The 16,773-nt window shown below is 35.8% G+C and overlaps 1 protein-coding gene across 1 annotated transcript in view; it reads left to right on the top strand.

The window, feature by feature from the left end:
- The window catches only part of LOC121374155 (RCC1 and BTB domain-containing protein 1-like), a 90,787-nt gene extending 78,926 nt beyond the window's left edge, over positions 1–11,861 (top strand). The window contains exons 14-15 of the mRNA XM_041501126.1: positions 4,719–4,849; positions 10,679–11,861. Coding sequence (XP_041357060.1) covers positions 4,719–4,849; positions 10,679–10,819 — 272 coding nt within the window. The 3' untranslated portion in view covers positions 10,820–11,861. The remainder of the gene's footprint in view (positions 1–4,718; positions 4,850–10,678) is intronic.
- Positions 11,862–16,773: the final 4,912 nt, after the last annotated feature.

Genomic DNA, 16,773 nt, shown 5'->3' with positions numbered 1-16,773 from the left:
AAACCTGATAACTTGACCACTTCATCACTGAGATATGAACCCAGCACCTTCCACACGTAAACCTGATAACTTGACCACTTCATCACTGAGATATGAACCCAGCACCTTCCACACATAAACCTGATAACTTGACCACTTCATCACTGAGATATGAACCCAGCACCTTCCACACATAAACCTGATAACTTGACCACTTCATCACTGAGATATGAACCCAGCACCTTCCACACATAAACCTGATAACTTGACCACTTCATCACTGAGATATGAACCCAGCACCTTCCACATGTAAACCTGATAACTTGACCACTTCATCACTGAGATATGAACCCAGCATCTTCCACACATAAACCTGATAACTTGACCACTTCATCACTGAGATATGAACCCAGCATCTTCCACACATAAACCTGATAACTTGACCACTTCATCACTGAGATATGAACCCAGCATCTTCCACACATAAACCTGATAACTTGACCAACTTGACCACTTCATCACTGAGATATGAACCCAGCACCTTCCACACGTAAACCTGATAACTTGACCACTTCATCACTGAGATATGAACCCAGCACCTTCCACACGTAAACCTGATAACTTGACCACTTCATCACTGAGATATGAAACCTTGATAAACTGATAACTTGACCACTTCATCACTGAGATATGAACCCAGCACCTTCCACACATAAACCTGATAACTTGACCACTTCATCACTGAGATATGAACCCAGCACCTTCCACACATAAACCTGATAACTTGACCACTTCATCACTGAGATATGAACCCAGCACCTTCCACACATAAACCTGATAACTTGACCACTTCATCACTGAGATATGAACCCAGCACCTTCCACACATAAACCTGATAACTTGACCACTTCATCACTGAGATATGAACCCAGCACCTTCCACACATAAACCTGATAACTTGACCACTTCATCACTGAGATATGAACCCAGCACCTTCCACACGTAAACCTGATAACTTGACCACTTCATCACTGAGATATGAACCCAGCCACTTCCACACATAAACCTGATAACTTTTACAACTCGGTTTAAAAACATATTCAACTTGCTTTTGCTCATGATATACGATTTTAAAGAAGTCGTAAGATAAATGGTATCCAACAGCCCACTCATGTAGTATTCTCTATTTATCTTGCTCATGTCATAACAACCACTCTATATCCAACTAGTGTAACATTAGTGTGACGTGAGCATGACATGACACATTTATTGAAAAATAATATCTCGACATCTGCTTACTCCTGTGTTGTGGCTTGTTTGCAGCTGGTTTGTAATAAATAAAATACTAAACTAGCTTTTCTGTCATACCATTTTTATGAAACTCATGAACAGTGTTGCTATCTGACTCATTTTCGCTCGTCAGATAGCAACACTGTTCACAAGTTTTACAAAAATGGTATAACAGGCAAGCTCGTTTAGTATTCTATAGTTCATAGGCTAGCTCCACAAGTTTAATTCAGCTTGTCGTACCCACTGACGCTGTGCAGACCGAGTTAGAGTTGGTCTTGTCAATCCCTACAATTGGCCACAGCAATCAGCAATGCCGTGGTGATTGCCGTGGAGTTTTTAATTCTCTATGGCACTTTTTTGCCTTAGACTGTATTCAGGTGTTTTTTGTCAATAGCCTGTTTTTTGCCATTGACATTTTGTTAATTGCAGGGGTTGCTTGTGGGTGGCGTGTTCAGAGTCTGCTAACATAAAGAGATGTTAACATGCTGCCTGGTGTCGGTCACAGATCTGTCATTTACATGTAACATTTTTAGTGATTCTGTAACCACATAAAGAAATGATAATGTTTTTGTCTGGTGTCAAGTCTGAGATGTTTCATTTACATGTGACATGTTTATTTATTCAGTAAGCCAATAAAGAAATGATAATGTTTTGTCTGGTGTCAAGTCTTGAGATGTGTCATTTACATGTGACATGTTTATTTATTCTGTAAACTAATAAAGAAATGATAACAATCTTGTTTTGTGTCATTCAGAGATCTGACAGCTATGTGTAATTTGGTTATTTATTCTGCAAAGAAAAACTCCAATTCACTGTGTATTATCAGTAGTGCACTCTTGCAGTACATGTGTACTGCACATTCTTTGACCTTGACCTTTGTTTCAGGACCTATACCTGTTCCTGAATTGATCACATGTATGGTTTTTATATATATTTATTTATCATATAATATCTTACATTTTCAGTGCAATCAAAGTATGTGATATTTTTCAGATTATATACTTTAAGAATTTGATATTTTTGCAAATTAGATGTAAATTAGTCGAGGTCTCGGCACTAGGTTTATTGACGTTTAAGCAAACGTACTTGGGTGACACTCCATGATTGATGTATGCATTCATAGTCATCAAATAAAAACATTTCAATGGCAATTTCACACTGAAAGCTGTCCAGCGTTCAGAAAACATAAAACGTTAGGCATAACTTTATTTTGATGTAAGGACATCCAAAATGACGTCATTCGAGTTTGACCTCATTTCCATTCAAAAATACACCGCGCCACATATTCTTACGTCATTTGAATATCTAGTAATGACGGACTGGAATTAAAGTTGCACGTACAGTTTACAAAAACATGTTATATTAAGCTTGAGCTTATATGATAAAGAGATTATTACCCTCGTGTATTTCGGTATCGTCAATATCATATATTAGGAATACAAATAATGTATTATGCTCGCCAGAGGCTCACATAATACAATTTTTATTCCTAATATATGATATTGATGATACCGAAAAACACTCTATATACTCTGTCTAAACTGGATTCACTTGGGACCGATAAAATATTTACGTTTAGACAGAGTTCATCCAGAGTTATGGTTCTTGAGATTATACTAATCAGAAAATACCAACGTAAATAAAACGTCATTGTAACCAAACGTTTGGATTATGTGTAAGACATCTGTGAAAGAAAGGCTAAGCAGTGCTTGTTTTAGCAATTGGTATACACCTTAAATATATTTGCATTTCTAAAAAACAGAAAATCAGAAGCAGGCTGGGACACTAGTTCAAACCCGGGTTTTTTTGTTTGGTCGCTCCGCCATTGTAAATTCAGTAAGACAATGCAAAATGGAAGCGTCATTCGTATTTATGCAGGTACTAGTTTTAACAAAACGAGATCAGTATGATACATTGTAGGTATGAACACATACAAATAATAATAATCCAGTTTATCTTGCTACCTACACCAGTTACCGCAGGTGTAGTTAATTGTTTATTAAGCCTTCAAAGGGGCACGATTATTTCATAAAACATTCTTTGTTGTCCTAATTACTAGGGAACTGCCGTCATTGTTAAGAAGGTGACCACTGGCAGGCAGTAGAGGTAAGATCGCATGCCGGTATCGATAAAGCTAATTATTATATAAACCATTCTTTTTGTTCTTGAATTTTCATCCGAAGTCCGGAATAGACAGCATCCGGTATAGACAGAGTTTTATTCCTTATAAATTAACGGTAGCTGGACAGGACTTTAAAACTGCCAGTTTACACAGAATGCCGGTTTAGACAGATGCCGGTTTGGACAGAGTCCACTATACATGCACACGCACACGCATATACATATACATATATATAATTAATATATATAATTATATTCACCTGTAAAATATATTTTTATTTAAAATATATATAAGATAAAAGTAAAGTTTGTTTTGTTTAATGGCACCACTATATAGCACATTGATTCATTAATCATCAGCTACTGGATGTCAATACATTTGTTTAATGGCACCACTATATAGCACATTGATTCATTAATCATCAGCTACTGGATGTCAATACATTTGTTTAATGGCACCACTATATAGCACATTGATTCATTAATCATCAGTTACTGGATGTCAATACATTTGTTTAATGGCACCACTATATAGCACATTGATTCATTAATCATCAGCTACTGGATGTCAATACATTTGTTTAATGGCACCACTATATAGCACATTGATTCATTAATCATCAGTTACTGGATGTCAATACATTTGTTTAATGGCACCACTATATAGCACATTGATTCATTAATCATCAGCTACTGGATGTCAATACATTTGTTTAACGGCACCACTATATAGCACATTGATTCATTAATCATCAGTTACTGGATGTCAATACATTTGTTCAATGGCACCACTATATAGCACATTGATTCATTAATCATCAGCTACTGGATGTCAATACATTTGTTTAATGGCACCACTATATAGCACATTGATTCATTAATCATCAGCTACTGGATGTCAATACATTTGGTAATTCTGAAATCAAGTCTCTTGCTACTATGGAAAAATGTAGCAGGTTTCCTCTCTTAAGACTATGTCAGAATTACCATGTGTTTCACATCCAATAGCCGATGATTAATAAATCAATGTGCTCTAGTTGTGTCATTAAACAAAACAAACAAACTTTTACTTATAAAACTACTTTTGTTATTAACTACTTTTACTATCAATAAGAAACATGTTCTGTGGTGCATATCTTTTCTGTGATTCAATGTTAAAAAGTGGAATATTTGTTGTTTTTTGTTTTTGAATTAATCACTCAATTTGTAAAAGTTGTGGTCTACCAGTAGGGTATTAATAAATTAATGTCCTCTAGTGGTGTCATTAAACAAAACAAACAAACTTTTACTTATAAAACTACTTTTTTTAATTTTTATCTTTATTACAGGCCTTCTTGACCTGGCCAATGCCTACTGTGAACCAATCCTCAAGAACAAGTGCGAGCAGATCATCAAACAAGGCATCGCCATTGACAACGTCGCCATGTTGTATGCAGCAGCCATCAAGTTTGATGCTCGGGTCAGTGTGATGTTATGGGTTTTTAAAAAAATATGTGATAATGTTTCCAACAGAGAAGTAGACCTCAGACAGGTATAAACAAATAAAGACATTTCCAGTTAATTTGTTTAGCCACAAGCTGGCCTTTTTATAAACATATTGACAACTCTCACTGATCTAAGTTACTGTAATTCATTGAATAGAAGCCTTTATTATATAGCATTTAGTGAAATATCTTAAAATATCAGTGAAATAAAAGTGTTATCAGTCACTCAGTGACAATAACACATTGTAAAGTCAAGATTTCACTATTTCACTCTAAAATGTGTTATCGTCACTGTAGAAAGTGTTATCTTCACTGTAAGAAAGCCTGAACTATTTTGCTGCTAACATTTTAAAAATAAAGGTAAAGGTAAGTTATATAATAAATAGAAAATTTCATGTTTTTTGTCAAATATGATTTATATCTCATCTCGTGAAATATGTAGTCTGTCCCATCCTCCTACAAATTTTACAAAAATAAAACATTTCAATTAGGTTTGATGTAAGATAAAAAGTAAAAGTGTTTTTGAAATAACCAAAAATAAAACATTTCAATTAGGTTTGATGTAAGATAAAAAGTAAAAGTGTTTTTGAAATAACCAAAAAAACAAGGAGACTATTTGCAGGGCTTCTGGAATGTTTATCAAATCCACTAGCCATGGGATCAGTGATTTTTTAAATTTACTAGCCATCATTGAAAATTCACTAGCTGTACTTTACTTTAAGTTAATACAATTTTACTAAATAATAGTAAAAATTGGATATGTCACCTAAAGAGAAAGGTATAGCTTAAAAACACTAACATTCGGGGTGGGTGGGCAGGATATTTATATTTACAAAATAGACTTAACTGCAACATTTGACGGCTTTTTCACGAACAGCGATAGCGATATTAGTTATTTACTAGCCCAACATCGAATATCACTAGCCATGGGAGTGGGGCTACCATAATCCACAAGTCCTGATTTGTGTGTGCAATTTAGAAAACAGTTGTCTCAAAAATAGAAGCAACTTGTAGTTAATTCCATACTATGAAAAAAGGCGTTCCCTGTGGGAAGGGCTATAGGCTTCTCTTTTTTTGTCTTTTCTTTTTATACTTTGAGACCTGACCTCCTTTCAAGGCAGGCCATTATTCAAAGTAGGCTTCTATTTCCTCAAGCAAAATTTTCTAAACTACCACTATTTTATTTAAAGAATAGTAAAGATGATTGGCCTTCTCACATTATATTTTGTGTATAGATGTGTGGTATTGAAGAATAACATTATTCTATGAAAGAACTTTTATTAACAAAAAACATAAGCAGCTGAAGTATCGAGTATAATTTAAACAGTGATTAACCCTACAAAGCAACAATAGTAGAAATAGTATTTAATGCTGGCCTCTATTTCTTTCTCTCAATGCTCTCAGACCCAGCCTCTAATCAAGGCACTTGTATTTAAGGCTTACCTCTATTTCTCTCAATGCTTTCAGACCCGCCTCTAATCGGGGCACTTGTATTTAAGGCTGGCCTCTATTTCTTTCTCTCAATGCTCTCAGACCCAGCCTCTAATCAAGGCACTTGTATTTAAGGCCTCTATTTCTCTCAATGCTCTCAGACCCAGCCTCTAATCAAGGCACTTGTATTTAAGGCCTCTATTTCTCTCAATGCTCTCAGACCCAGCCTCTAATCAAGGCACTTGTATTTAAGGCTGACCTCTATTTCTCTCAATGCTCTCAGACCCGGCCTCTAATTGGGGCACTTGTATTTAAGTTTGGCCTCTATTTTCTTCAATGCTCTCAGACCCAGCCTCTAATCAAGGCACTTGTATTTAAGGCCTCTATTTCTCTCAATGCTCTCAGACCCAGCCTCTAATCAAGGCACTTGTATTTAAGGCTGACCTCTATTTCTCTCAATGCTCTCAGACCCGGCCTCTAATCAAGGCACTTGTATTTAAGGCTGACCTCTATTTCTCTCAATGCTCTCAGACCCGGCCTCTAATCAAGGCACTTGTATTTAAGGCTGACCTCTATTTCTCTCAATGCTCTCAGACCCGGCCTCTAATCAAGGCACTTGTATTTAAGGCTGACCTCTATTTCTCTCAATGCTTTCAGACCCGGCCTCTAATCAAGGCACTTGTATTTAAGTTTGGCCTCTATTTCTCTCAATGCTCTCAGACCCGGCCTCTAATCAAGGCACTTGTATTTAAGGCCTCTATTTCTCTCAATGCTCTCAGACCCAGTCTCTAATCAAGGCACTTGTATTTAAGTTTGACCTCTATTTCTCTCAATGCTCTCAGACCCGGCCTCTAATCGGGGCACTTGTATTTAAGTTTGGCCTCTATTTTCTTCAATGCTCTCAGACCCGGCCTCTAATCAAGGCACTTGTATTTAAGGCTGGCCTCTATTTCTTTCTCTCAATGCTCTCAGACCCGGCCTCTAATCAAGGCACTTGTATTTAAGGCAGGCCTCTATTTCTTTCTCTCAGTGCTGTCACACTCCAAATTGATCACCTTGCAAAAAATTTTTTAATGAATTTAATTTGAAATTTCATGTTATTGCTCACATGGCATATAATAAGGAGGTGACAGGATTTAGCTCAGTCAGTTGAGTGTTCGCCTCAGAGTGTTAGCAGGATCAAACCATGTCAGTGGATCTGTTCCACTGACTCGTTTTTTTTTCCATTAGTCAAAGGCTGTGATATGTGTTTTCCTGTCTGTGGCAAAGTGAATATAAAAGATCCCTTGCTGCTAATAGAAAAATATAGCAGGTTTCCTCCAATGACTATGTTATAAGTACTAAATGTTTGACATCCAATAATCAATGATTAATTAATCAATGTGTTTTAGTGGTGTCGTTAAAAAGCCCAGACTTTATAATAAGGACAGTGATTTTTAGCTTGCCTTGATTTTGTTCTTGGTGAAGACTGAGTACCAGTCATGAGGGAAATCCTTGAAGACATGATTTTAGTCACACTTCAGCGATTTCCTTTGACTTTGATGTTGACCATGTTCCACATGTGTTAAACTTAAGGATGTCATTTCTAGATTAATCGTCTTCTGACATTTGATAAATTTCACTTAATTAATTCTTATTATACCATATTGATTGTCCAATTAAATCAAGTTTGTCATGCATTGCTCACTTGAACCATTTTGACCAATTAATAGTCCAAGAGTACAAGTTTCATGACGGAGTTTGGGTGTGGGATGCGTAGCTCAGTGGTAAAGTCCTTGCCTGATGCGTGGTTGGTCTGGGATCAATCCCCATCAGTGGGCTTACTGAGTTACATGTACTCCTTGTTCCAGCCTGAGCTTCACAACTGGTGTAACAAAGGCTGTGGTATGTACTATCCTGTCTGTGGCATGCTGCTAATCGAAAAGAGTAGTCCATTCATCCAACCATTCATTCATTCATTCATTCACCTACATGTACATCTCTCGTGTGATCAGTTCTAAAAGATCGTAAAGTGAGATTTGAGAGACTATAAGACCGTGTGAGTGTGCTGACATGTGTCAATGTGATAGTAGTTGTTTGGAAGCCACTACCTTGTTAAGACATACTATTGATTGACATCTGCTCCACGGCCACACTTCTGTTTGACGTTCATGGACGCACATGCGAGTTAGATCTTTTCAAGCCTTTTTGCAACTGTAAACCTATTATTTCTGTTTGCTCCTTTAATTGCCTGGATTCTGCTTAGTGCTGGAATCGAGGGGGTTTCGCAGAAAATTGTTGATTCAGGAATTGGGCACTTCTCCGTTTTCAGGACACAAATGCCAAGTTTTAAAAGTCTCTGGGGAGTCCGTTCGAATCTGGCTTTCTGCGTGTATGCCATGTCTAAATCCTTAGGTATTTGAGGAAGTGATTCATCTACATTAAAAATTCATATATATTTACATTGGCTTTATATTTTCCTGAAGAGCTGTTAAGAAACATTTGTCAAAATTTCCAATAATTTTAATAAGAATTGAATGTAATTTTTTATGAATTTATCAATGTACATGTATACTATAACACTCACAAATTGTATAAAATCGCATATCATAAAACACAGCGATTTTATACTATATTTTTGACAGTTATACATTGATAAATTCACAATTTAGTTTTTTACAAACAGTTGTTATCATTGCAGTCAAAGGTCAGGATGTAGCCCAGAGGTAAAGCACTCGTCAATGCGCAGTCGGTCTGGGATCAATCCTCGTCAGTGGGCCCATTGGGCTATTTCTCATTCCAGCCAGTGCACCACGACTGGTATATCAAAGACTGTGGTATGTACTACCCTGTCTGTGGGATGGTGCATCTAAAAGAACCCTTGCTTCTAATTGAAAAGAGTAGCCCATGAAGTGGCTACAGCGGGTATCTTCTCTCAATATCTGTGTGGTCCTTATAACTACATGTCTGACATCATATAACCATAAATAAAATGTGTTGAGTGTGTTGTTAAATAAAACCTTTCTTTCATTGCAATCAATACAACTTATTTAATTAAAAATACATATAAATCAGTTTAAAACATACTTTATACTTGGCCTCTTTTTATGTAATGATGTCCCATTTGATATAACCGTGTCATTTTCTGAGGTTTATCAAACAATAACATTCAGATTTTTTCCAATATAGAACTAGAGTATATATGGAATATAAGAGAGGACAGTTTGTAATGACATAAAAGTAATCAATCATGTCATGTCATAGGGTTTTACGTGCACATTCAGAACAAGCTGTTGTAGCGCACGCCTGTCGTGGGCACAAGAGCCTGTGCTGAATGGCAAGTAAAACCCTATGACATGACATGACATAATTATCTACATAATACATAAAAGAGTAGCCTATGTGGTGACAGCGGGTTTCCTAAAAAAAAACCAGTGTCAGAATGACCGTATGTTTGACGTCCAATAGCCGATGATAGATAAAAAATCAATGTGCTCTAGTGGCGTCGTTAAATAAAACGAACTTTATTTTACTTTACTTCCTTTTGTGAGATCTCTTTCCATGGTCTCACCATAGGGTTTCTTTTTGTCTTTTCAAGGATTTAGGTGTTTTTTTATGTTGTGTTCATCATTTACAGCTGTTTACTTTCAAATCTGGTTTTTATTTTGTCTTGATAATTCGGTTCAATATTGGTTGGTTTACCACAGCTGCATAGACTGTTTTTCATGGTCCGATAATAGTCTGTGTTCAGTTTTGTCTTTTGAAGATATTATTTTTTTGGTACTTAATGTTAATATGCTTCATTGTGTCTTTTACAAATGTGACTCTTTCATTAATGTAGATCCCCATCGGTGGCCCCATTGGGCTATTTCTTGTTCCAGTCAGTGCACCACACCTAGTACACATATCATGCTGTGGTATGTGCTGTCCTGTCTGTGGAATGGTGCATATAAAAAGACTCCTTGCAACTAATGGACAAATGTAGTGGGTTTCCTCTGTAAGATTACCAGTATGTCAAAATATCAAATATTTGACATCCAAATAGCCAATGATTAATAAACCAATGTGTTCTAGGGGTGTAGTTTAACAAAACAAAGTTAAGTTTTTAACTTTCATTGATGTCTACACTAGTTTTATTAATAGGTTTTTAACTTTCATTGATGTCTACACTAGTTTTATTAATAGGTTTTTAACTTTCATTGATGTCTACACTAGTTTTATTAATAGGTTTTTAACTTTCATTGATGTTGATCATCACATAACTTAGATTGACACCCATTCTTTTTGTGCCGGGGTGTTGTTAAACATTCATTCATTCATCTGACCCATGAACATTGTATTATATACAAGTTATAAATATATAGTACATATTAAATTTCTTCTTGATTTTACAGAATTTAGAAGACTTCTGTTTCCGGTTTGCTCTGAATCACATGACCGCCGTCACCCAATCAGATGCATTCAACAAGCTGGATGAAACGGTTCTTAAAGAATTCATTCGCAAAGCTGCACTGGCGGGAGCCTTCAAGTATTAACTGGCACGGATCCTCCATTTTACACAACTACACAAGTAATCTATTGATGTGGCTGGCAAAATAACTGCACAAAATTCTAGGAAGTACCATTAGCAGGTCACTGGTAAACCATGGACTATTTTGTGTGTTTCTTACACTGTGCAGTGTTCTTGTGTGCTAGATTTACCATTCTTACACACCCATTGGTGAGAACACCATTCGAAATTTTTGATATCACATACTGTTAACACACATATGTGTGATAACATTTTAAAGACATATGACTGGCTGCTCCTAGGTGATGACCAGGTCACTACTGCCATACCATCTAATGAAAAGAGTACAATCGAAATAGATCATTCTCTGACCTGAAATTTGGAGAACATATCCAAGACTGATGCGCTTGAACCTTAAGTGGATGTAAACACATCAAATGATTGATTGATTGATTGATTGATTGACTGATTGACTGACTGACTGACTGACTGACAAATGTGCTTGACAATGTCAGGAGGTAGGAAGAAAAGATTTACGTTTCTACAACAATATTCAGTCACCAGTCTATTTGTGCATCATTTTATTGGAATTTGTCTCACTCATCCTGCTTTACAGGCCTCGTATGCATGGTGCAGCTAAAACAAAAATAGTTTCAATGAGGGCATCTAGACTGGATGTGTGTCCGTCTGCGAAATGCATGTGGCCAGCTGCTGTGAGATAATTGTACATGGTTTATATGTCCAAAACACAAGCCACAGACACATCAGATTCAACAGTCTGACCACACGTGCACACATATCCAGTTTATATGAGCCTTAAAATATGGCGAGAACAATAGTTTCATTTATGCAATGCTTAGGTATGTTTGGTTGTGTGTGTCCTATGTTTCATTCACACAATACTTAGGTATGGTTGGTTGTGTATGTCCTATGTTTCATTCACACAACACTTAGGTATGGTTGGTTGTGTGTGTCCTATGTTTCATTCACACAACACTTAGGTATGGTTGGTTGTGTGTGTCCTATGTTTCATTCACACAACACTTAGGTATGTTTGGTTGTGTATGTCCTATGTTTCATTCACGCAGCGCTTAGGTATGGTTGGTTGTGTATGTCCTATGTTTCATTCACACAACGCTTAGGTATGGTTGGTTGTGTGTGTCCTATGTTTCATTCACGCAACACTTAGGTATGGTTGGTTGTGTGTGTCCCATGTTTCATTCACGCAGCGCTTAGGTATGGTTGGTTGTGTGTGTCCTATGTTTCATTCACACAACACTTAGGTATGGTTGGTTGTGTATGTCCTATGTTTCATTCACACAACACTTAGGTATGGTTGGTTTTGTGTGTCCCATGTGTCGTTGGCACATTATATTTAGGACATCATGGATGATGCCAGTTTTCAGTTTGCAAAGCTCTGCTTTATGTAAATCTTTTTTGTATGTTTATTGCGTATCCCATTCAAAAGCAGAAGTTTACCAAAATTGCTATGTTGCTGTTGCTACGAAAGGGTTATTAGTCATAAAATGGGCTGTACAGTACTTATCTCATGAATAAACATTGCCACAAGCAAAATTAATGGACAGGAAATTGAATGAAATCTGTATTTGGGCATAATGAGGTAAGAGGGTTAATATCTGGAATTGACCAAGAATTGTAAATGGTCACTCTCCCCCTCCCCCTCCCCCACACACACAAAGAGAGAGAGACACACACACACACACATACACACATACCAAAAAGGTCATGAAGAGTTACCCTAGACTATAAAAAATGGCAAAGAAAAAACCCTTTTCTGGCAAAAAATAGTTCACCAAACAATCCACCTCCGACTCCTGGATTAATACAGGTACAAGTACTTCAGATTCTGTACTTAAAGTGTTCCTTATCAATGTTATGTTATGACTAAAAGGCAAATAGAAAATGAAAAAAGTGAATTTATCATTGAATGCTGGAGAAGATTAGCTTTTTATGCATATAGCCTGGTGTCTCAACTTTTGTGCATTTCTTCTTGTTAAGGGGTGAAACGTAGCCCAGTGATAAAGCGCTCGCTTGATGAGCAGTCAGTTTGGGATCGATCCGATTCTGTGGGTCCATTGCGCCATTTCTCGTTCCAGCCAGTGCACCACGACTGGTACATCAAAGGCCATGGTATGTGGTATCCTGTCTATGGGATGGTGTATATAAACGATCCCTTGCGGTTAATCGAAAAAAGTAGCCCATGAAGTGGTGACAGCGGGTTTCCTCCCTCAATATCTGTGTGGTACTTAACCATATGTCCGATGCCATATAACCATAAATAACATGTGTTGAGTGTGTCATTAAATAAACCATTTCCTTCCTTCCTTCTTCTTGGACTGATTCAGATGTTCAGCTAATGATTGGCTAAAAGTTTCTATTGTCACACAACAGATGATTCTACAAATGCACCAAGGTTAAGAGGTCAAGACAAAACACTCAAAAGTTTTCTTCAATTTTGAATAATATTTTATTAAATATTTTAGATACATGTATAGAATTTTGGGTTAAATTTGTTCATATCAGCTGTCTTTTCTGTTATTGTTATAATTTTGGCCATTTTAACGATGTTAAAAAGAATTTTTTTTAATTTGATGTTTTGTGTATAACAGGTAAATCATTTTAAGAAGATTGTGTCTATCTGACACAATGTTGTGTCGTTAAATTAACTGTCCCGAGTTTCCTGCCATTGTAACATGTTTCCAATAATTCAAAATACATGTAGCTATACACACGTTTTAAAATGAAGACACATGGTGACAAGATGATCAAATATAGCAATCACATTTTTACAAGTCGATATTTTAAAAAGTATCTTGTGATATAGATGTCTGTCTGTGGTTTACTGAATTTACTTGTAATATTCTAAACAAGAAAATATCTTTGTTATGTAATTTTGGTTATCAAAAAGCCTCTATTAAATGTAGCCAAGTGGTAAAGCACTTGCTTGATGCGCGGTCAGTTTGAGATTGATCCCCGTAAGTTGGCTATTTCTCGCTCCAGCCAGTGCAGCACAACTGGTACATCAAAGGCCATGGTATGTGCTATCCTGTCTATGGGATGGTGCATATAAAAGATCCTTTGCTGCTAATCGAAAAGAGTAGCCCATGAAGTGGCGACAGCGGGTTTCAACCCTCAATATCTGTGTGGTCCGACACCATATGTCCGACACCATATAACCGTAAATAAAATGTGTTGAGTGCGTCATTAAATAAAACATTTCCTTCCTTCCTATCTATTAACGTAAACGTGTTAAATGGCAGAAGACTCGGTATAGTTCCTTTAAGATACTTTATTGTTGAAGTATATCAAAACTGATATGTGATATTGAAATTTCAGCATTCACTACATTTGTAAAATTTTAATGTGTATTATTCATTGTAGATATTTAATATTGTTCATTATGAATATGTCTTATGCATTAAGTATTATTGTTCTTTATGAATATGCATTATTTGTTATAAATATGTATTACTCATTATAAATATTTATAATATTACAGAAATGATATCATTTATATGGTGTGGTGTATGGGTCCAGCTTTAGAGTTTGCAAACTCTTCTAAACATATTTGATAGAAGAATGTTTTTGGGGGGTTTTTAATTCCACTTTTCATTTCACCTATGAAAAGTTGAAAAGCCCTGTCCCCGTGTTGTAAACCAGTGAAAATAAAACCCAACAAAATGTAATATAGCTAGTCACTGTTCAGATGTTAGTTAGCTTAACCAATGGTTAACAGACATTTTCAAAACCAAGGACTGAATTAATACAACTAATAATTGAAAACATAATGATGAAACTTATTTAGATTAGACCAACCAAACGTATCCATACCTGTGAACATACTAGTAATCAAATGTAAAGTTTGTTTTGTATTTGTGCAATAATAATTAAAAGGACGATATTACATTAGCCCAGGGTTGATTTTTAACTATGCTTTGAACAACTGGGCCAGATGTCTCTTTCCTTACTTCACCCATGATATCTCTGCATACCCAGCTCCCAGTTTAAAATTGTTTTCTTTAAAATACTTGAAGATCAAATCAGAACAGTTGACATACATATAAGTTCATTATGTTAGATATGTGCACCTTACCTGTTTTACCCCTGATGCTGAATTTCTTTTATTGGTGATGCAAAAACAACAGAATTATGTAAAACAGCACATTCTGACGAAGATTTGTATTGTTATCCATTAGCCTGTTATCTAGGCTGTTTGTAATCAGTGTTATATTGATGTATGATATAATTATTTAATTATTAGATATGTGTACTTTACCTTTTGTTCCCCCATCCCCCCCCCCCCCCCCCCCCCCCCCAATTCTGTATTTTATTTATTGGTGATGTAAAAACAACATAATTATTTCTTGGAGGTGCTGTAAAACATAGCACATTCTGACAACGATTTTTATTGTTATCGACTAGCCTGTCATCTGGGCTGTTTGTAGCCGGTGTTACACTAATGTATGATATAATTATGTAGTAATGAGGATACCGCGGTATTGATCATGATACAGTGTTCTGTCATCTGTAATCCATCGGTAGAGAAACACCGGGGAGAGGAATCATTGTTTATAATGGTGTATCAGCACATTTTAGACTTCAGTTGTTTTATAGTGATGCACAGCATTGTCAGTATACCAATATTTTATTATTTAAACGATAAGTAATACTTATCATATAATAGGTAGCGTATCCAATGTAATCAAAGTATGTGATTTTTTTTTCTTCGGATTACATACATTCAGAATTTTATAACTTTGCAACTTGTTTAATGATCTCTCAGCACATTTTTAAACTTCAGTTGTTTTATAGTGATGCACGTCATTGTCGGTATACCAATATTTTATTATTCCAATGATAAGTAATACTTTATAATAGGTAGCAAATCTGATGTAACCAAAGTATGTAATATTTTTCGGATCACATACTTTCAGAATTTTATAAGTTTGCAAATTATAAAGTTAAAAATTTAAGTTTTTGTTTTTTGTTTAACGACACCTCTAGAGCACATTGATTAATTAATCATCGGCTTTTGGATGTCAAACATTTGGTAATTCTGACTCATAGTCATCAGAGGAAAACTGCTGTATTTTCTTGTAAATTATATGTAAATTAATCAGTTCACAGAACTACGTTTATTGACATGTAAGTAAACTACTACAGTGACACTCCAGAACAGACTATGCATTCATAGTCATGAAATAAAAAAAGTTCAACAGCAGTTTTACATTAAAAGCTGTCCGGCATTCTGAAAATAGTAGACTTAGTTTATTTTTATGTAAGGATATTCAAAATGACGTCATGCTAAGTTGCCATGATTCCCATGCAAAAAGACATGACGTCACATATTCATTATTTGAATATTGAGAATGGCTCACAGGAATTAAAGTTGCATGTACAGTTTACAAAAACATGTTGTATTAAGCTTGAGATTATATGATAAAAATATTATTAATTTGCCCTCATGTGTTTTGGTATCATTACTATCTGTACTGATGCACACAGTATATTCAAGTTCGCTGAGAGTCGGAAACCCCAATCTCTTAGATTCGACTGGTTTTCTTAACTGTTACTTTAAGTGAAACCCCAATCTCTTAGATTCGACTGGTTTTCTTAACTGTGTTAATACAAGTGAAACCCCAATCTCTTAGATTCGACTGGTTTTCTTAACTGTGTTAATACAAGTGAAATACAGGAAGGACCTGACATTATTAAATACACTTTAGTACACTGAAGTGATCCATATATTTTAAATAATAAACTTTAAACTTGTATCAGGATGACTAGAAACACTTCAGATGTATGAAAATGGCTATTCGAAACAAAAACATGGAAGTAACTTCTAATTTAAATGATAAAAAACAGCTGCAATAGTGAAAAATATTTTGGTTGTTTTTGTTTTGCAACACCACTAGAGCACGTTGATTTATTAATCATCGGCTATTGGATGTCAAGTAT

The sequence above is a fragment of the Gigantopelta aegis genome, chromosome 1 (assembly GCF_016097555.1).
Source record: "Gigantopelta aegis isolate Gae_Host chromosome 1, Gae_host_genome, whole genome shotgun sequence".
In the NCBI taxonomy this organism is placed as follows: domain Eukaryota; kingdom Metazoa; phylum Mollusca; class Gastropoda; order Neomphalida; family Peltospiridae; genus Gigantopelta; species Gigantopelta aegis.
Note: the sequence above shows the minus strand (reverse complement) of the source record. Positions and strands in the feature narration are given on the sequence as shown.